At 41.8% G+C, this 22,625-nt stretch overlaps 1 protein-coding gene across 4 annotated transcripts in view; it reads right to left on the bottom strand.

Moving 5' to 3' along the window:
* The window catches only part of garre1 (granule associated Rac and RHOG effector 1), a 151,969-nt gene that overhangs the window by 80,180 nt on the left and 49,164 nt on the right, over positions 1-22,625 (bottom strand). For 3 of the 4 annotated variants that reach the window (XM_069902018.1, XM_069902017.1, XM_069902020.1), the window contains one exon: positions 410-1,959. In XM_069902018.1, the coding sequence (XP_069758119.1) occupies positions 410-898 (489 nt within the window). In that variant the 5' untranslated portion in view covers positions 899-1,959. Of the gene's footprint in view, positions 1-409; positions 1,960-13,346; positions 13,451-22,625 lie in introns of those variants that run through there. The other variant, XM_069902019.1, reaches the window with a different exon arrangement.

Genomic DNA, 22,625 nt, shown 5'->3' with positions numbered 1-22,625 from the left:
TATATATATATAAATATACACACACACACACACACATATATATATATATATATAAAAAAACTAATTAAGATGTCAATGGTTGCTGACTAGAGCCAGAGGCAAGCGGCTGCAGATAAGTCCCAATTCAGGAACTGGAGCATAAATAGCTGACCTACCCTGCATATTACTGTAAGAGTGCAACTGTGTCTTCTCAGATGAGAAACTAGTGACTGTATTCTCAAGTCCATGCAAAGTATGTCAATTATTGCAAAAAAGAATCTTCCTGTGTCAATATTTAAACAACCAAAATAATTTGTTTATTACACGATTGACAATGGGATCTTATACAGAAACTGGACATGATTTTTATTACTGTTTATACCAAGGGCACAAGATGCAATTAGAGTAAATCCCCTCCTAGCCCCCTTACCTCAATATCCTGAAGAGTGAAGTCATTCTGATCTTTGAAGTTTGCTGTGCCTGCACTCAGTTCCATCAACATTTTCGCAATCTCTGGCTTTATTGCAGACGTCAATCTGCTTGCTGCCTCCATGACATGTACCTGCACGTCTTTCAGCTGCATAGCTGCTTTAGAATAATGCGAATTTCGAAAAACGCTGCTGAAGAGGTCAGTGAGGAGTGTGCTGGCTCGACAGAAGACATTCAGCGCATCCAAGTATTTAGAGATGCCTTGCTGGATGTCAGCTATCTGAGTGGTGGGGGACATGGAGCGGAGGCAGTTGGCAGAAGCTGCGGGTGGCAGCGAAGGTGCTGCAGCAGGGGATGATAGGGGAGCACTCAGGGTCCTGCCTAGATCAGGCATTGGATACTGGTGTTGCTGCACTTTCTGCTTGGACCCGCCAAGCAGAAACCGTCGCTTGTAGTCCATCTTATTTTCCTGGGCACTGCAACAATACATAGGTGACAGAGAAGCCTCTAGAGCCTTGTCCTTTCCTGTGTAAAAGTCTGACCAAGGTAGTTCTTTTCTTCCAGGCAAACGACTCAAACAACTTTGAACACAGAAAGTCCTGCCAAATAGTAAAGTCTCAAGTGCATGATTTTATTTCCAGAGTACAACTGAAGGCAAGCATTTCCACAACGACATACAAAATTCCCACACGTCAGCGCAGTAGGCAGCTATGGAGTGTGACAACTGCACTGGTCTTGTACGATCGGTGCAGCCCCGCTGCAGCCAGTTGCTTAAGGAGAGACAGTAACTAGAAGAGCCTTTCAAAACTTGCCCAGACGCTCTGTGTTTTACCTGCAAACTCATCAGCAGCTCCCACGATTTAGAGAATTATCCTACAATGCTTGGAAGAGTCTAAAAGCACTTCACATTATCCCAATAACTATGGAAAAAACCAGCGAGAGTGACCAATTGGAAGAGTCAGTGCCATTTCACTGCGAAAAAAGAGAGATCACCCAGGCGAAAGGGCATCAGTGAACCAGCTGGACTGGTGCTGGGCTGTTTGTCTCCTTTGAACTGAATCGTTGGAAGTTTGATGAATATTCTTGCTTCCTCCAACACAGAAGCAGAATCAAAGCCAACACTAAAAAAAAGAATCGAACTACAAAATGGTCTAAGACACTGATCAACAGCGAAAGTTACATTTAAAATATTAGCTATTCAATGCTTGGATAATCACTCAGAGCAGTCCACATTGCTTCTGTCCCGTGTATCGTTCAAGTTCTTCAAAGAATTTTTGACAGATCCAGCCGGTCAAACGTCACTCACTTGGATGGAGACTTTCATTCTTAACACTGAAACAAACTATCCAGGGCCCTGTCTGTAACTCCTGCAGATCGCAAAGGCTGCCTCCTCCTCCTTTCCTTCAGATGTGTTAGCGTTTTATTCTATTCTTGCTGAGGTAGTGTGGGCTTGACAGCTGAAACAAGTGGTGTGTCCGGATTTATTATGTACTCGGTGGCCAGCTGAAGCAGGAAAGCACTAACGTTTTGCTAAGGCCTCTAGGTCATTTCCTGAAATAAAGAAAGAGAAATCAATCCAAACAATACACATCCTGCAAGAGAATTAAACTCCACCCCTGAACATTTATTTAGACGTCAACTCAACATCTCTTGGTGGGTGTGGGGGATAAATTTCCAAATTATGCCCAATCCATTTGAATGGAAGAGGGAGAGAATGCAGCACACACTGGCAATGGGTAGGAAAAGGCTCACCCACCATGTAATTCAGGGACTTTTATCTCCACCAAGTGAGTCAGTTATTAAATAACAGGCAAAGGGGCTGAGGGATTTTCTCCATTCTCCCTCTGAAATGGATGCTGCATTTTTTTGAGTGGGGGGAGGGGTTCCAGGTGCTCTCTTCTTGGGGCTCATTCACCTGCTCATATTGCATAATCTCCAGACAGCACACGAGGTCATTCTTACCCATCCCTCTACTCAGATGCAGACCAGAGCAGCCACCTTGCTAGTTTCACCCCTCTGCCAATTCTCTCCTTGTTCCTGCTTCTCCAGCTACTTTTGAATGTTGCATCTGTTTCCAGTACCATCATGGTGTTGTATGTGGAGGAAACGTGGCCTCCCTGCCTGTCTGGAATGTGTGTATTGTGGGTAGTCACACGTCCTTCTGTCTCAAACTTATTCGGAAGTCTCATCACCTGTCAATCAAGGTTGGACTCCTGCCACCCATTAGTGCACACCTTGCCACTGGCTCATTTAAATCATCTAGGGTCATTATTGGCTAGAAGCACAGACTTGCACTGTATAGAACATCAACTCATACCACATTCTCTCTCTGCTTCGTGGTCCAGGCCTGGACATCACTTCACGCCAAGTCGCTACAGTGAGCATCACTGGAAGCGTCGTGGGTAAGGTGTGCACTTCACTGAAGCTGAGCTGAGCTGCAGCACTGTGATAAGATCAGTACTTGCAGGGAACCAGACACGAGTAGGAGTCCCTGTTTGTAGTGTGTGTACTCAAGTGCACGAATGTGTTGAGTATAGCTTCACTATTGTCAGAGTCCAAGCTAGCTCCAAGATGAATGTCCATATCGTGGCTTAAGTGATATAGTAGTTGAGCACCATCTTACATTCTCCCCTGTTTGTCTCCCACGTGTTAATTAAAGTTGCGTGATATTGGAACATTTGTGTCCAGACTCACCTGTGTACCCACCGAAACTGATACTCTTCCTAACACACGGGCAAGACAATTCGGATCCTGACGACTCAATGTGTACAAATTTGCTCTCTTGTCACTTTTGCTTCACTTATTATCTGCCCCTGGTTCATCACTCATTCAGTATTTGAAATTTCTCCATCAGATCACCTCACAACCTTATGTTCCAAGAATTAAAATCCCAGCTTCTCTAGTCTGTTACTTAACTTCCTGGTAATACATTTTCCCCACAACTCATTCTTCCTCCCAGAGTGTAACACTTCAAATTGCTCAGACTTAAATGCCATCTTTCATCTACCCCCATTCCACCAGCATCTCTGTACCTGTCAAGTCCATCATCATCACCCCTCCAATTCATGAAACCTGCACATTTCAAAATCATGCCTTGCACACAAGTAAAAGCAGTTCTCATGCAGCAGCTCCTGGGAACTCCACACTACACTTTACAAGCTTTCGCTCTAATTACTCCTTGTTACGTAACCAATTTTCTATTCGTGCTTTTGCAGATCCTTGAATCTTGATGTCAAGCCTATTATGTAGCATTTCATCAAATACCTTTTGGAAGTCCACATGCATGAAATCACTACACTTCCCTCACCTCCCCTCTCTGTTACTTCAAAAATCTATATTGGTATACACAAATAATGACATCAAGTGTCATTTCCATGGAGCAGAGGCTGTGATGGACCTAATCGCTATCGTAACTAAAGGGAGAGTAAGATCAGAGTCAATAGTAAAATTCTTTGTTCCAGAATCAGAATTTGTCATGAACAAGTCACAAAATTTGTTGCCAAGACAATGCCCTCTTGTCTTGGACATTCCCCGCAAATGAGATCTGAAGGGCATTTTGTCCTCTGCACAAGGGGTGGTTGGTCTGGAATATGCTCCCTGTGAGGTGATGGAGGCAGACACTCACAATATTTAACCAGCATCTAGACAACATCTGAAATGCCAAGACATAGAAGGCAACAAACAAAATGTAGGTAAATAAATTAGTTTACAGGTATAATAGTCAGTGAAGATGTAGTGGGACAAGAACCTGTTTCTATCCTGCATGCTCATGGCACTCATTGACCAAGAGACATCAGCCGATGAATCCCTCATCAGACAGACCACAGGCAGAATACAGCTCTGCGACAGATGAAGACTTCTGGTTCTTCATTGCATCAAGCCCACATTTTTATTAAAGAACTACAAAGGAATTCAGTTTCAAACTTTCCCCTCCGCCAGCACCATCCAAGACCAGGCTTTGGACACTCAGCCTTCTAGCCATAAGGATTGGGTAGACTGGAGTGTTTCTTTCATGGCTTGTTATGGAAAGATATTAATTTTCAGATGAAATTTGGTGTCTTTGCACATCAATGAAAGTTATTGTGCATGTACTGCAAACAATTCAGAGGCAAACAGTACATTAGTCTTTACTGCAAGACGATTTGAGTACAAAATAAAGATGTCCTCTCCAAGTATATTGGGCCCAGATAAGACCACATCCAAGAATTGCATACTTGCAAACAAAAGGAATGTGATCAGGTTCACTAGATTGATTCCTGAAATAGAGCTTGTGTCCATTGACGTTAAGTTGCCTGGGTTTAGTACTCTTAAATTCAGAAGAATATCGAATATACAACTTTACAGAACTGCCACTTCAACCCACAATGTTATGTCAACCTCTATAAATTTCTCAACAATCTCAACCTTCCCCATCTCACACAAATAACCCTCTATTTTTCTTGCATCCACATGACTAAGAGTCTTTTAAATGTCCTTATTGTATCAGCCTCCTCCATCACCCTTGGCAATGCATTCCAGCACCCAATATTCTGTGTAAAATCTTGCCCCAACTTCTCACCTAAACTTTCCTCCCCTCACCATGACCTACCTTGAACAAAGCCAAGCTGACTATCACTGATAGGACTATGCTTCTCTAAGCACTTGTAAATCCTGACCCCAAGAATCTTATCCAATAATTTGCCCACCACTGGGAACAAGTCTCACTGGTTGATAATCCCCAGTTTACTCCCTATTACCTTTTTTTTAAGCAAGGGAACTACATTTGCCTTTCTCCAATTCTCCTGCACCTCTCCTGTGGACAATGAGGATGCAAAGATCATGATCAAACCCCAGAAATCTCTTCCCTCGCTTTCTGTAGTAACCTGGGGGAAACATCATCTGGCCTGAGATTTATCAAACTGAATGCTTTTAAGAAGATCCAACTCTTCCTCTTTCTTAACCTCAACATGCTCCAGCACACAAGCCGGTTCTATACTGACCACCTCACATTTACCAAGGTTTCTCTCTCTGCTGAGCACTAAAGCAAAGTATTCATTTAGAACTTCTCCTACCTCCTCTGAATCCAAGTACACATTCCCTCCTTTAGCCTTAAGCAGCCCAACCTTCACTCTAGTCGTCCATCTATTCTCAACATATGCATAGAATACCTTGGGCATTTGCCTACTTGCCAAGGCCTTCTTGAACCTTTCTATTTCTTTGGTCCTTTCTTAAGTTCCTTCCTGGTTACAATACAATTCTCATGAGCCCTTCTTGACTTTTGCTTCCTAAATCTGATGTATGCTTCCTTCTTCCCCTTAACTAGCTGCCTCACCCATGTCACCCATTGTTCGCTTGTCCAACCATCTTTTCCCTGCCTCAGAGGGACAAAAATTCCAGAAGGTCACACAAGTGGTCCCCAAACATCCACCACATTACTTTTATGCTATTCCCCCTAGATCATCTGCTCCAAATGTAATCTCCCAAGTTCCAGTCTATTCCTCCTATTCTCTCAAATGTTCTCATAATCTCTCCCCTCATCTTGCTGCCAGAATTTGAATATTTATGTCAGTATCATTCTTCTCCTCCTCCCTGGAGATGCAGTTCAATAACCTTCACTGTCATTTACTAACACAGAAACTCTTGGCAAATGTTTTCTTTTTTTGTGCGCAGGTATTAATGGCAAGGCTAGCATTTATTACTTAGCCTCCCTGGAGAAGATGGTGGTAAGCTGCCATTTTGCACTGCTGCAGTTTAACGATCGCATTCTCAGTGTTAGAAGGAAAGGTGAAACAGGAGTTTACTGCAGTGATCCAAGTCATTGAATTGTAGCACTTCTCTTCCCACAAGCTGTCTGATCTACTGGGTTGTTTTAAAGTACAGTTCCTGTGTTTATGTCAGGATGATATTCAAGTAAAGCAGAGATCTTATTTATTTCTCCTCTCTCCTTTAGGTATTGGAAGCCATGAGTTTGGGAGGAGCTGGGGTTAACTCGTGAGTACCCTGAGGGCATTAGTCAAATTGGATCCTGTTGTCAGATACAGAACTGGATAGACAAATGTCACCATTTAGTGCTCCAAAGTAGTTGCAAAGCCAAGGAATTTGAAATAATTACAACCGATTTACCATACCCTATTTAAGAGTACAGAGCAGTGACTAAATCTTGCATAGGGTGCAAGTCCCTACTGAAGTGAGTTCAGGGAGCAAGGTGCTAAGTTAAAAGAAAGGATCTCCAGGACTATGACCTCAAGATTGATACCCATGCCATGTGTGAGTGAGGCTAGAAGTAGAAGGATAATACAGCTTAATATGTGGATAATGGTATGGTGCAGGTGAAAGGGCTTCAAATTTTTGGATCACTGGTCTCTCTTCCAGGGAAGATGGGACCTGAACAGTGGAACAGTTTGCATCTGAACTGGAGGAGGACCAATAAGTTGGCTGGGTTTAAATTAGAGTTGTAGGGGGATGCAGAACCAGAGCAGATAGTGGAATGGTTGTAAAAAGAGGTTGTTAAACCTGCAGAGAAAGACAGAATTGTGGGAATAACGTTTTTAATTCAATGCAAGGAATATTGTAAGAAAGGCAGATGAGCTTAGAGTATAGATTAGCAGGTGGAATAATGACATTGTGGCCATTAGTGAGACTTGGTAGCAGGATGGGCAGGACTGGCAGCTCACTGTTCTAGGGTACCACTGTTTTACATGATGAAGAGGAAGGGATAAAGGGGGATGGATGGTGCTGTTAGTCAGGGAAAATGTCACAGCAGTACTCAGATAGGACAGACTGGAGTGGTTGTCTATTGAGGCTATATGGATGGAACTGCAAAATGAAAAATGATGACCAGGTTAATGGGATTATATTATAGACAACACAACAGTCAGCAGGAAATGGAGGAGCAAATTTGTATAGAGAGAGCAGATAGTTGTCAGAAAATATGCTTGGTAAGTAGAAGGCCTTCAAAAATGAAATGTTGAGAGTAGAGAGTTTGTATATTCCTGTCAGATTTAGAGTTAAGACCAACAGGTATAAGGAACCTCGGTTAAAAAAATATTGAAGTCCTAGTTAAGATGTATATAGCAAGAATTATGTACTTGAGGAGTATAAGAAATGCAAGAAAACACTAAAGAAGCAAATCAGGAAAGCTCAAAGGCATACGCTGGGTCTAGCAGACAAGGTGAAGGAGAACCCCAAGGACTTCCACAGATACAAAATGGAGAGGGGTACAGATAAATGTAAGCAGGCTTTTTCTACTGAAGTTAGGCGAGAAGAATGAGAGGACATGGGTTAAGGGTGAAAGGTGAAATGTTTAAGGGGAACTTGTGGGGGAAACACTCAGAATGGTGAAAGTGTGGAAAAGTTCCCAGCAGAAGTGGTGGTTGAGGGTTCAATTAAGAGGAATTTAGATAGGTACATGGATGGTAGGGGTATGGAGAGCTATGATCTGGGTGCGGTCAATGAGACATTGGAAAAATAGTTCAGCATGGGATAGATGGGCTGAAGATCCCATTTCTATGCTGTAATGTTCTTATATAGTTCAGCAACTCACCAGCCAATTCTTACAGGTATGGATCACTACTTCCAATTCAGACTGAGAGCCAGCTTTATAGAGTTAGTCAAGGTTCTCACACCAGGCAGCAATACAGATTCTAAATAGTGAAAGGTGCATGTGCATGTGCATGAATGCAGTAAAACAAAATTAACTGTAACATCCAGAGGAGTTTTGAGACTCAAGGGATGCTGGAATCTGGAGCAAAAAAATCTGCTGAGGGAACTTAATGAGTCGTGCAGCATCAGTATTGGGAAAGAGGTGGTGGGGTGTAGATCTGGTCTTCCCAAGAAAGGATATACTACTGGCTTTGGTGGTGGTGGTGGTGCACAAGGTTGATTCCAGAGAGGAGGGGTTTAGCCTATGAAGAGAGGCCAAGTCACCTGGGAAATGCAGCCAACATATAAAATCTCATCCCACCTCAGTCACACTCTCTTCATCCTTCTCTCAGGAAGATTCATGCACCACCAGATTCAAGGAAGTTTTCTTTCCCCCCCACCATTAGAAGATCCCGAATGAACTTCACTCTAGTAAAAGATTGCTGCCTTAGCTCTGTTCTAACTGAGGTCTCCCTATAATTCTGAACTTCAGCAATCTGTTTTATTTCTTGTGCTATGCATAGGATGTCCAATTGGACTGCTTGCAAAACAAACTTTCTTACTGCATTGGTACATGTGATCATAAACTTGAACTTATTCAACAGTGGGGGAAGGATAAACGGTGCGAACAAGAGTCATGAGAGCACCGTTAGGCAACAATTATTACACAACATCGGTTTGAGACAATAAAAAGTTCCCTCTAAAAAGTTAATTTGATCACATCTTTGAGTAGCCATCTATGCAAATAAAGTTCTCAGAATCAATTCTCACTTAAAAAAAATTCCTAGGACAGCTCAAAAAATCTAGACTGAATACCAAACCACTACATTTTGGAAATTATACAAGGTCTACTGCGATCAGAAAAAATCTGTCCCATTGACAATTTTTTCATTTAAAAAAAGCCATACGTCAGCTCTGGTTATTTGCAAATTACAAGGCGTGCTTCAACTGTTTTTGCATTTCAACTTACAGTCAGGTAGAATCAGCTGAACGTCTGCAAGGTGACTTGCACCTTTTTTCAATCATTGCTTGGGGAACAACACGACTTCATATCCAGCAACATCTCAATTCTGGAATTCTTTTCCTTGTTTTCCCAATCCCCTCTTGGCCTTGTCCCCCTCCCTACCTCTGTCATCAGCTACAGGGGAACAATAATTTAAAACAGCTGTATGCATTCAATTTCAGTCTCTTCCCCACCCCACCCTTACAATGCTCCACCTCCAGCAGTCATCTGCAACCTCAATAGCCCTCTCCATCTTCACTCCCCTCCCTTAAGAAATCCTGAAAACTTCCTATTTTTGCCCAATATCTCATATTGTTTGTTGCCACATCTTCAGACATCACAGAATGGAAAAGGTGGTACATATATGCAACTTCTAGTTCAAAACTAAAACTTGTATTGGAGATGGTTGAGGCAAGGTTCATTAGGTTAATACTTCAGATAAAGGAGCTGTATTTTATGGGAGATCTAAGCACATTGGGCTTGCCCACTGCCCTATAAAGTGGTTGGGAGAAAAAGAGAGGAGATAATAAATATTATGAAGGAAAAGCAATATGTTGCCATGATTTACAATGGCAGAGCAGTTTGAGGCTCGATGCAGGTTACTCCTAAGTCTCGTTCTTAAAACAGAACCTAATGTTTCATAGGGTAGCGCAATACAGGTCCTCAAAGCATCCACCTACAGTCTTAAGTGTGACTTTTGAAAATATGTTGATATTCTGGAAATGAATGAACAACCCCAAAATAAATCATCTGAATTTTATGATCACATAGCTATTTATAGGTTCATACAGAGTACAAAGTAGCTGCAACACTTCCAATAATACAACAATGACTACGCTTCTACAGCCCTGGGTCTTTTCACAATCTCAGGACAACCCAGAACCCTTTAACTGCCAACCTGAAGCATGGCCTCCAATTAATGGTGTCAAGCTACCATCAGGTTGCTAGATTTTATTTGCGGTTTTGCACTGCCTTGACAGTAAAAATCACTTGTCAGATGCAGGGTTAATTGAGATGGCCAAGCTTTGCAGGTTCACCAGCAGCATTATGTCACACTAGTCTTGTCAGAGGTGCTGTGGTTGAATAAGATATGATGCCAGGTGACGAGTTGCCACCAGGTAAATGTAAAATACCTATGGCAGTGTTTACCTTGGTGTTCCGAGCAATATGAATCCATCAACACCACAAAAACATATCACCTGATAATTATCATATTGCTTGTCTGGGTGAGTTTGTTTTGCTCAAGTTGACCTACTGCATTTCCTACATTACAAGAGCACTTCATTGCTGCATCATTCAGGCAGTTGGAGACACGAGAATTAGAAAGAGTAGGCCATTCCTGCCTTTTGAGCATGTTCTATCATTCAGCAATTTCAGGTAACCCTACCCATTTCTGCTGTTATCATCTCTTCTTTACCTTTCTACTTCTTTTCTTTCTTTGGCTTGGCTTCGTGGACTACTTACTTTTCTCTCTAACCTTTCTACTCATTCTACCACCTCTCCCATCTTCTTGGCCCCCGCCCTCCCTTCCTCCTTCTACGCCTGATATCTCCCCTTCCCACTTCAGTCTCAATGAAGTGTACTGTTCCAAAGCATTGACTGACCATCTCTCTTTTTTGGTACTGCCTGACTTGCTGAGTCCTTCCAGCTTTTCTGTTCACTGAAACTGAATGCTACATGGGATGGAGTATTTCAGTTATGAAGAGAGACCGGATGAGCTGGGTTTGTTTTTCTTGGAGTGAAAGAGAAGCTGACAAGATAAACAAAATTATGAGTGGTTTAAATAGTTGATACCTTTCCCAAAATAGTAGACTTAGAGGCTATTGGAGGAAAACATTTCTCACCCAGAGCATGGATGGAACAAACTGCCTAAGGTGGTGGAGGCAGAGATTCCTACAACATTTAGCAAGCCGGTGTAGATGGCCACACACCAAGTGCTGATAATGAGATTGGTCTAGATCAGTTCTTGGCCGTTAGCAGGGTCACTGTGCCAGCATCATCACTAATATTCTACCCAAGTGCAATTTTTTTGCCTTATTTTTCTGCAATAATTCACTTCCAGAAACCTGTTGACACTTAATTGGAGGGAAAATTCTTTGGAAGTAACCTTATAAAAGCAAGCATTAGTAACACAAAGAGATAACTTGTACACAAGATGACTTGCAGCTGGCATTAAACTGCTGCCTAGGAGGAACAAACAATTTCTAGTCACAATATTCTTCAAAGGTCAATGGCTCAGAAATAAAGTGTTAGTAAAAGCCAGGAAATGTTGGAAAACTCATGATCTGTGAAAGAAGAAAGAGTTTGCTGCTGCAGGTTGAGAACCTAGGATTAGAAATAGAAAATGTTCAAACTCTCCATTAACTCCATCTACAACTCCTGCTGCCTTGGAAAAGCAGCCAACCTATTATCTGACACATCCTACCTTGGACACACTCACCTCTTCTTCCTCCTATTGGAAAGGAGATTCACAAGTGCGAGACACACACCACAAAATTAAAGAACAGTTTCTTTCCTGCTGTTATTAGACTCCTGAATGCACCTCAAACAAAAAAAAATGTTACCTTTGCTCCATACCAACTGATATCTCTGAAGCTCCGTACTTTGAGTTGGCCACAGCGGAATACAGAAAAAGGATACTAGCAGAATCACCAGACCTAAAGGACACTGCAGAATGGAATGAATCGTAATTAATAGCCCACCATTCAGATACCCCACAATCACTGGTAATGGCAGTGACCCACTCTTTTCAGTGGGCATCTAGCCAACATGGCAGATCTCCAAGGTGGGCAACAAGGTAGACTGGCAGACACCCCTGATAAGCTTACCCAGGAGAGGCAGTGCTCTGGATAGAAGGCCATTCAGGGAGCAGTTCTCCCTGATCTCCACCAACTCAGACAAAATCTAGGACCCAATACCTGGTAATACAGTGCGGCATTGAACAAAATTCACCAGCCATCACTGAATAGGAACATGAAGGCGGCAGTACATCCTTTTGTTCAACTAATCCATCAACATTAATCCAAGCTGCCTACATTAGGTCTGTGTCATTTGAGGCCATGCCTGTTTAAATGCTTGTATCTACGAGTATTGTCATTTATGCAAGTACCATGGACAGATGCACCAAAATCCTTACATGCTGCAGCCACACAGGTACAAGACACACAAACTACAATAGTATAAATTACAATAATATACCACGAGATGGAAAAAGTAATAAAGGGTAGAAGAGATTTTTGTTATATTCAATGAAGGCAAACATGCTAGATCCCTTCTTCACCATTTGTGTTGTCACTTTTAGGGAACTATCCACTTGAGCCCAAGGTCCTCTTCATCACCATTCCTTAGTGTGCTACCATTTGTTGGGCATTTCCTGTCCCTATTTCATTTCCCAAAATGCCTCATCTCACATTTGTCAGGATTACATTCTATCTGCCCGCACTCCACCCAACTTTTCATCTGTCGTCTGCTGTGGCCATAAACAATCTTTCTCACTGTTCACACCACCATCAACTTTGTTATCCGCAAATTTATTACCAATACCTCTGACATTCAGACTCGTTAAAAACTAAAAGCACAAGCAACAAGGATCCTTGCACCAATCCTGGCTGCTTCACGTCCTTCCACAGCAACCTTCTGATTCTTTTCACAAAGCCAATTGTGGAGCCAATTAGCCAGCTTGCTTTGAATCCTACATGCCTTCACCTCCTGGACCAGCCAATCATGCAGGAATTTGTCTAATGCCTGACTAAAGTCTACCTCCCTGTTCTCAATAATCTATTCAGTTACCATATAACCATTTACGGAGCGGAAACAGGCCATGTTTGCCTTTCGAGTCCACACCGGTTCACTGATTTTGTGCGCCCTCTTCAGGCATTGGTCCCGGTAGATCTTCATTCAATAACGATGGGCGAATTCAATGCAGGTGGAATCTTATTGAAATTGAAAGCAAGATTGTTGTCCTGGCACCACACAACCAGATTCTTGATCTCCATCCTGGTTTCTGACTCATGGTTTCCAATAGTGGTGTTATCAGCATTGCACTGGGGCCAAACTTGTATAGGGAGAGGGAACAGAACATGGGACAAAGCACATCATACACAAAAGCCACAAACCTAGTATTTATCTTTCCCATATGAGCTTCAAGCATCAGTAAAAGTTTTCCACATCAGCCTGTCACCCGTTGAGTGGTTAATAGTACAGTAGCATTTTAACTCTCCCATCTATTTAAATCTGCTATTGATGGTGTATTTAGAATCCTAAAGAAAAACAAACGCATTCGATCAATTCACTGCTTAAGATCCACTCAACTTACAAGTCTTTTCCCCCTCGACTGAAAGCACCAGACTTTTGCTTTCCTTTCGGAAGAATTCCACACTGCCGCGAATAGAACAGTGGTTGCCTCTGTCAGTAAACCAGCAGCACCAATTAATAGCTTGAGCTGCTCACTGTGACCATATTGCTGTGAAGCGAATTTCTCCTATAAATACACGGGTGGAAGGCATGCCAATGCGTCATCTGGAACCTTGTCTACTGATCCTCAAACAGTATTGTTTGCTGCTGCAAGCCCAGCAATGCATGTCCCACACCAACTCGTGTGGCCTGGAGTTGTCACATGAAAGACTATTATAGAGAGCCTATCTGCAAAACAAGCTTATATTTATACACACTCCTCACACTTTATCCAGTACTCTGCATACAATGAATCAATTGAACACTGTGTTTGGGCTATCTGCTGCAGTGGCAGGAGATGATTTGAAAGGAATTGTTACAGCAATGATTTGCAAGGAATCCCACTGATAGTTCGAGTATCTCAGAAGGATAATGTGCAGGAGCAGTTGTTATGTGTAAAGCAATGGCCCCAGAACCATCAGTTAGTATCCCCTTTCAAGACTTGTACTGGTTGATGAACAAATGCTCGTCAGGGTATTGGAACGGATCCTCTTGCTCTGATGATGTAGGTGATCCTTCCCAACCATTGAGAGTGGAGAGACTGCATCAGGTTAACAGCTCACCTGAAAACCAGCTTCTTCCATAAAGCAACGAACCGCTTATCAAACTACACTGTAGGAGTATCACAGATTACAGAGCTTTGGAGAATCGTAAATTTACATAACAGGAAACTATAATCAATGAGTTTACATGGATAAAATGAATCAATTCATGCTTTCCCCACAGTCCATCAAGTGAATCCTCGCCAGATCCTACTCGAGTTGTTCAACCAGCTACTTCTATATTTTGGGGGCTTCTGTTTCCAATCATCTGTCAAGTAGCAAGTTCAAACTCTTCACATATTTGTGGAAACACTTACAAATACCCTCAAATTACTCGGTAATTCTCTCCTGTATCCTTTCTAAAACTTCCGGTAATGGGGTGACCAGATTGCACACACTATTTTATCCATGCCTACGTTATCTCTCCAATCGTTCTGCACATTTACTCGACTGTATTAGAAGGAAACACGCTGTCCCATGCACAATATAACAGCACTAGAGGGCAGACCTGTGCAGTCAAAACACACAGAAAATGCTCCATTCAATAACTCACTAACAACCTTAAGAGGGTGAAGTGAAAAAAGTGCATTTTCTTTCATTTAAAAGATCTACATTTATTTCAAATCTCACAGAACACAAGGCAGCGCTTTAAAAAAAACAACTTAATCACTGCTGGGAATCACTTTGTGAAATAAATTCACTCTAAATTTTGTTATCACTGAGTAATTTAATCAAGGAAATCTGAATGGGGAGAACACCAAATTTCTTGAGCACACAAACACTGTCTTTGTCAAGTCCATTCTTCACAAAAAAGGATGTGAATAAAATGAGGGAGATACATCAAAACCAACACAAGCTTGGATATTTTTATATGCAGTAATGTTAAGCAAATAAATAGATCGCAAAAGACACAGGTCCAGTTTGAATGAGACATTGAGAAAACTTAAAAGTGCTTAGTTCACCACAAAGAAGTCCATTCACTCACTCACAGGCAGCCAGGCCATCTGCACTGAAACATTTAGAGCGCTCCACCATTCCGTTCCTAGCATCAGCTTACCAGGCTATTCTCAGTGTTCATCTTGACAAGACTAACAAAATATCAACTTGTTGATTATCATTTTCCCCAGGTAATATAGGTCATGTTTTTCTACTGGAGTGAGTGAGGAGTAAGGATAGTACAAGAACAAACAGAACCCAAAGTAAACTAGAGTTATGAAGCAGATGGAGCACAACCCATATAAACTGATGAAACATTCCAAATCACCAAGTTATCCAGGCTTCTACATGCCATGTCTCAGTAACAAAGCATAGTGGGAAGCAATCAGATGCAGGTCAGGTCTCTTGCAGATTCTGGAACACAAAATCCAATACTGACCATACACTGGAATGTCAACGTCTTATGTTTCAAATGAGACATCCAAGTCAAGACGCCAATTTTTTATCACTTGAGTGCACAAGATCACAACACAAGTACAAGTACATTTCTGTCTCCAAGTACATGACCGTTCATCTATCTACCAAATGCAAAGCAGCGGAGCTGTTTAGTTGAAATATCCTGGAGTTTATGAATCCCTTCTAGAATTTTAATCATTTGCTTCAATGAATCTTGTTAGTTTGTAAAAGTAATAACAAACACAGGTTGGTTTCCCATGAGCACCTGATCAAGCAAAACTGAAATTATCCCATCACTAACATTTTACTCAAGTTTTGCAGTTTAACTGAAACATCAAAATGTTTTCTCAAACTGTCATACTGGACAGAGTACAAAGCCAACAGAAATCAACAGACTTGGCACCTCATGTACAAGAGATTGCCAGCTATACAAAGGAACATAATGCCATCATTCCAGCAAACGTTTTAAACACTGGGTAACATAAATAAAACTAGCCGGCCAACAATCAAGCAGAACGATAACTGACAAAACGGGTAAAATAAGACTGCTAATAGGATAACAGAACGTGGCAAGAGGTAGGTAGATTTGATTGCTAAATGGTTTCTTTTGCCTTATTTGTCAGTATCAGTCATCTTAAAAATTAGACTGAGACTTCTTGTGTCCATGCTAACATCTGTTTTAGGCTGGAGAGAGGCAGTCAAATTGACCGTAGCATTCTGCTTGAGAGGAAAAAGGTTTTAATTCTTTCCCAATTAGTAACCGAGGATTCTTCCCAGACAAATGTACATGGGGCAAAGATATCCCAGGCTCTGATTTACTTTTGTTCATTAGCCTAACAATACTCACTAACCAGGTTCCCTCAGACCTATAAGTAATTAACACTTTGGAAGGACAGCCCATGTGCACTTGAGCCAATGGACAATAGACAATAGACAATAGGAGCTGGAGTAGGCCATTTGGCCCATCGGGCCAGCACCGCCATTTTAGATCATGGCTGATCATTACCATCAGTACCCCTTTCCAGCCTTATCCCCATAACCCTTAACTCCGTTACCCACAAGAGACTTATCTAACTCTCTTTTGAACATAGTCAGCGAATCCGCCTCTACCACCCTCTGTGGCAGAGCATTCCACAGATTCACACTTCTCTGGGTAAAAAAATGCTTTCTCTTCTCCGTCCTAAATGGCCTACCCTGTATTCTTAAACGATGCCCTCTAGTCCTCGTCTCCCCCATCATTGGGAACAAGTAATCAGACTTCACCTTGTCTATCCCCCTGATGATTTTGTATACCTCAATCATGTCCCCCCTCATCCTTCTAAACTCCAATGGATACGTCCAGTTTTTCTAGCCTTGCTGCATATGACAACCCTGCCATCCCTGGAACTAACCTTGTAAATCTGCGCTGCACACCCTCTATAGCTAGTATGTCCTTCCTCAAGTTTGGAGACCAGAACTGGACGCAATACTCCAGGTGGGGTCTCACCAGGGCCCTGTATAACTCCAGAAGGGCGTCTCTGTTCCTATACTCCAATCCCCTCTTTATGAAAGCCAACATTCCATTTGCCTTCTTCACAGCTTTCTGAACCTGCATGCTAGCCTTCAGTGACCGGTGAACAAGTACACCCAGATCCATTTGCACTTCCCCACTCCCTAGCTTGTCTCCATTTAAATAGTACTCAGCTTTCCTATTACTTCCCCCAAAATGAATAATCTCACATTTGTTCACATTGAAAATCATCTTCCATTTAGCCGCCCACTCCTCCAGCCTGTCCAAGTCCCTCTGCATTTTCCTTACCTCCTCCTCACACCCCACACCGCCACCCAGTTTAGTGTCATCTGCAAATTTGCTCATGTTATTTATAATCCCCTCATCCAAATCATTAACATAAATTACAAACAACTGAGGACCCAACACCGATCCCTGAGGCACTCCACTCGTCACATCCTGCCATTCTGAAAAAGACCCATTTACTCCAACCCTTTGTTTCCTGTCTCTTAACCAATTTCCTATCCATGTCAGCACCTTACCTCCAATACCATGCTCCCTGATCTTGCCCACTAGACTCCCGTGCGGTACCTTATCAAAGGCCTTCTGGAAGTCCAAATACACCACATCCACTGGCTCTCCCGAGTCCACCCTCTTTGTCACATCCTCAAAAAATTCCAGAAGGTTAGTCAAGCATGACTTACCCTTAAGGAATCCATGCTGACTAGCCCTTATACTATTATTTCTGACTAAGTGTTCTGCTATTTCTCCTTTGTTTTGGATGTTTTGGATACTTCAGTCTACAACCAAAGATAAAACTTAATTGACACAAATATAAAGATTGTCAAATATGATTCATGGCACTTGAAATATCTGACCACACGCAGGCTAATAAAACATTTTTTGCATACACTCTAATAAAACATTCTCACAAAAGCATTTAAAAATTGCCATGACGTGCTTTAAACCCCCAATGCCAACAGAACTTCTTGTTTACTGTTGCACTCACCCAGTCCAGCAGTCACAACAGCTTTGACCATTAAATCCCCAGTGATTACTCACTAAAACCATTAGATCCTCTTCAAAGGTATTCCTGTGGTCACGAGGACCAAAATAGAAAATGAAATCACACTGGACCAAGGCAGCAAAATAATTCCTCTTTGGATTAGCAAGCCTTTTTTAAAAAGCAAGTGAACAGTAGACTAAAAAATGCTTTATTAAAAACTCAGTTTGGTGACATAAAGAATGTGCAAAACAAAGCATCTGACAGATGCACCAAAACAATCAAACTGTTGTGCCCTAGTTGGCAAGTATACAATCGCCAATTCAACTGGAAAAAAAAGGGTGGGCTGACACAGCACCAAGGAGTCCTGGAAAATTTTTGTGCAATGTTCTTGTGTGTTCACATGCAGTGGTTCTGTAATCCCAGGCCCCTAGCTTTGCGAATCTATCCAAGTAATATTCCACATTAGATCCAACAGCACCAACACAAATGGTTGAAAACTGGTTTGTGGCCAAGTGTCTCGCCACCTGTGATATTAGCTCAATTTCTTCCCCCCCCCCGCCTGCAACCAGCCTGACCTACCGGGCATGTTTTGCTCTGCTGTATTTTGCATATCCCTACATTTGATTGTCTACTTTTTTTAATCCACGTTCTCCCTCTTGCCGCTGTCAAACACACATTGGTGAGACAACCTTGTTTACAACTTATCCCCATGGTCATCCCATGCCACGCCCTCTCTTTCCCTTTTCCAAGGGTCTTCAACCCAAAACATTATCGGTTTCTCATCCTGGAGAAGTGGACTGACCTGCTATATATTTCCAGTATTTTCTGTTTGATTTTAGATTCCCAATATCTGGAGTTTCAAATTTTCACAAATCTAGCCACTTTCCACTGCTCAAGTATTCGAAAGGGGGCAAACAAACATTGAAGACCAGCTATTAGGTAATGACATGAGCCAGGCCTGTGAAGTGATCAGCATGTCAATTAAGATTGAAGCAGAAACACTTCACACTCACTGCTCGAACAGTCTTTCCTGCCAGAGATACATTCCAACTAGTTAACCTCAAGCCCTTGGACAAGAGAAATGAAAATCTGGAAAGCTGCTAGAAATCTGAAATGTAGGAAATGCTGGAAACACCCAGCAGGTCTGGCAGTATCTGTGCAGGGGGAAGACAGTCAACATTCATCAGAACTGAATACATGTGCTGCCCATTGAGCTCCTCCAGCATTTTCAGTTTCAAACTCCATCATAGAATCATCGAAATATAAAAAATAGCAAGAGTAGGCCATTTTGCCCTTCAAGCTTGATCCATCATTCAATATAATATAGTTAATTCCATCTTCAGTACCCCAATCCTGTTTTCTCTCCATACCCTTGTTTCCTTTAACCATTAAGGCCACATCCAACTCCCTTTTTAATGCATCTAATGAATTAGCCGTGACAAGTTTCTGTGATAGGTTCACACATTCGTAACTCTCAGGGTGGAAAAATTCAGGTTCCTAAATGGCTAACCTCATCCTTCAAATGTGATCCCTGGTTCTGGACTTCCCGAATATCAGGAACATTCTGCCTGCATCTAATCGGTCTGGTCCGATCAGAATTTCATTATGTCGTATATGTGAGATCCCTACTCATTCTTCTAAACCAGCCATTCTCAACAGCGGCCCTAGGACCCCCACCCCTCCCCCACCCCCACACACACAAGGTGCCACAGTACATTTAAATAAAAGCCTAGTTTTCTTTCACCTCACTAAAAGAAAAATATTTATTTTGTACATAGTCAGTAATAAAGTCAAAACTGGACTGCTTCACAAGGAGGCCCATAAACTTTGAGCAGAGACCAGGGTGGTGGTGGGGTGGGAGGACATAGCTGAAAAAAGGTACAGAACTTTTAAATTTAAATATCTAGCATGTTAACAGGCCATTTTGGCCCAAAAGCCCATGCCGCCCAATTACACCCAATTGATCTACAACCCCCAATTACTTTGAAGGATCTGCATCTTCTCAACCCATAATCCTACCCAATTTTGTGTTGGAAACTATCAATTTGATTCCCTTGTCTAAATTATTGATGTGTACAGTAAGTAGCTGACAGCCAGCCACTGATTCCAGCACATTCCACTAGTCACAGCTTGCCATCCTGTAAAGGATAGCATAGCACCCAAAGGAAACCAACTCAGACATGGGGAAAACGTACAAGTTCCTTACAGACAGCACAGAAATCAGAACCCTGGCCTCAGTAGCTGGCACTGTAAAAGTGTTGCGCTAACCACTATGTTAACTGTGCCGCCGAATGGTTGTTCTTTCTTTCTTCATCCGTCAGTCCTCCCATCCCAGGAATCAGTCTGGTGAACCTTACAGCACCCCCTCAATGGCAAGAGTATCCTTCTTAACATTAGGAGACCAAAACTGAGAGGTGGATGCCTGAATTGCATTGCATTGGGTGGTGATGGAGGCTGGTACAATAGAGGCATTCAAAAGACAGCAATAGAACACAGTATGGAAATGTGGAGTTACAGGGAGAGATCTGTTGGTACGAATTAAGGGCAACATAATTCTACTAGTGTGAGATTTGTTCAGGAGTCTAATAACACTGACAATCTAGTGGTATGTGATCTCATGCTCATGAATCTTCTTCGCAACATTGTGAAGCAAAGATTCTTTTAATACGTTGATAGCTTTTCCAAGGAGTCGACAGAGGGGAGGGGGTCTTGTTTGATGTTCTGAGCTGCATTCTCAACCCTCTGCAGTTTTAGGAAGTACAATTAATTGGTATGAATTTAGATTTTCTGAAAGCATCTGATAAAGTCCTATATAACAAAATTGAATCAAATTATTGTCGCATGCAGCAAAAATCTTTATTTTGCGTGCTATACAGGTCAGTCAACCCCTTTCAATGATAACAGGTAGTGCAAGATAAACAAAGAGTGCAAGGTATAGAGTTACAGAGAAAAATATCAGTTAAAAGAGTGCAAGGGCAACATCATTTTGCTATGAGAGGTTCATTTAATGATCTAGTTAATGCTCAAAATTATTAGTATGGTGTAATGTATAGGCGAAGATTGAAAATTAGCTGGCAATTAAGAAACAGGAAGAATAAATGGGTCCTTTACAGGATGGCAAGCTGTGACTAGTGGAATGTGCTGGAATCAGTGGCTGGGTGTCAGCTACTTACTGTACACATCAATAATTTAGACAAGGGAATCAAATTGATAGTTTCCAACACAAAATTGGGTAGGATTATGGGTTGAGAAGATGCAGATCCTTCAAAGTAATTCTGATAGGTTGAACCAGCTAGCAGAAACTTGGGCAATGGAGTACAACATGGATGAAAGTGTTGTTGTCCAAAAGGGCAGCGAATATCATCATGGCATATTGGGAAATGTTGATGTACAGAATCTTGGGGTGTCCTTGTACACCAGTCATTTAAGGCAAACATGCATATATAACAAGCAGTTATGGTGGCAAATGGTATCTTCAAAGCAAGAGGATTTTAGTATAGGAGCATGGATACCTTGCTACAAATGCATAGAGAATTAGAGAAGCTACATGACAAGTATTGTGTGCAGTTTTATTCTTCTTACATAAAGGACATACTCTAGATTTGTATTTACTAGAGCTTCTAAGCATGAGAGGGATGTAACTTACAACCTGCTGACTGTGTTAGACAGACTAGTAATGGAAAGGATGTTTCCCCTAGCTGAGGCATCAAGAAAATGAGTTACATCATGGAAAGAGATTTAGGACCAAATTAAAAAAGAATGTTTTCACTCAGAGGGTGGTGAGACCAAATCATTGAATACACTTAAGAAGAGAGATACATTTTTGAATGCAAAAAAGCATCAGGGGAAGAGTGGGAATACATCATTGAGATAGAGGATGAAACATGATCTGATTTAACAATGTAGAAGGCTCAAAGGCTAAATGGCCTACACCTTCTGTTTCTATGGCTACAGAACATACTGTCCAAAATATTTTGGCACATTATACTTCAAAATCTTGTGATATCTAGTGGAAAACTCTCACAGAAAGACTCGATCACAAAAATTGGATCTATACTTGAAGATGAATTCGGTGGTGCAACTACCTTCAACTCTTGGTCTCCCAGAAACCAAAGGAAAACCAGAGGAAAATCACAGGAAAATCACAGGAAAGATATGTTTTTAAACTGCAACATTCCTGCATTTATGCAGCTTGCTGTCAGAACTCTACACTGCTGTACTATCCCAATCACAATATACACTTCATCTTCATCCTTTCTCCTTTCCTCATCCTGGCCTCTCATTAGCCCTCCAAAAAGGAAACGATGAATAGAACTCACAGCATAGAAACAGGCCATTCAGCTCTGCTGATCTAGATCTATGCTTGTACTGCACATGATTTTCCTCCAACAAGGCCTTCTTTTCCTTGCTATATTTAAGCATTTTCCCTTAACTGCATTTCTGCTCATTATCTCACCTCCAAATTTCACAATCAGTGTCTTGTCACAGTTTCTCCTCAAATTCTTACTGGAATTGTACTGCATTACTGCAACGTCAATAGGAATAGAATGTAGAGGTTTTAACTTGTTTCTGGTATTGGGTCAATGAAAGAATGTCACCTCAGAAAGCTACACCTTCCCAAAACAGAACATTTTCTCATCTTTACTACAATTACTGGCAAAGACAAGCTTGTGAACAAACTGCACATTTGACACAGACAGGGATTGCAAATCC

This window comes from Narcine bancroftii, chromosome 10, assembly GCF_036971445.1.
Source record: "Narcine bancroftii isolate sNarBan1 chromosome 10, sNarBan1.hap1, whole genome shotgun sequence".
In the NCBI taxonomy this organism is placed as follows: domain Eukaryota; kingdom Metazoa; phylum Chordata; class Chondrichthyes; order Torpediniformes; family Narcinidae; genus Narcine; species Narcine bancroftii.
The sequence above is the reverse complement of the archived record's forward strand: the minus strand, read 5'-3'. Positions and strand labels throughout refer to the sequence as shown.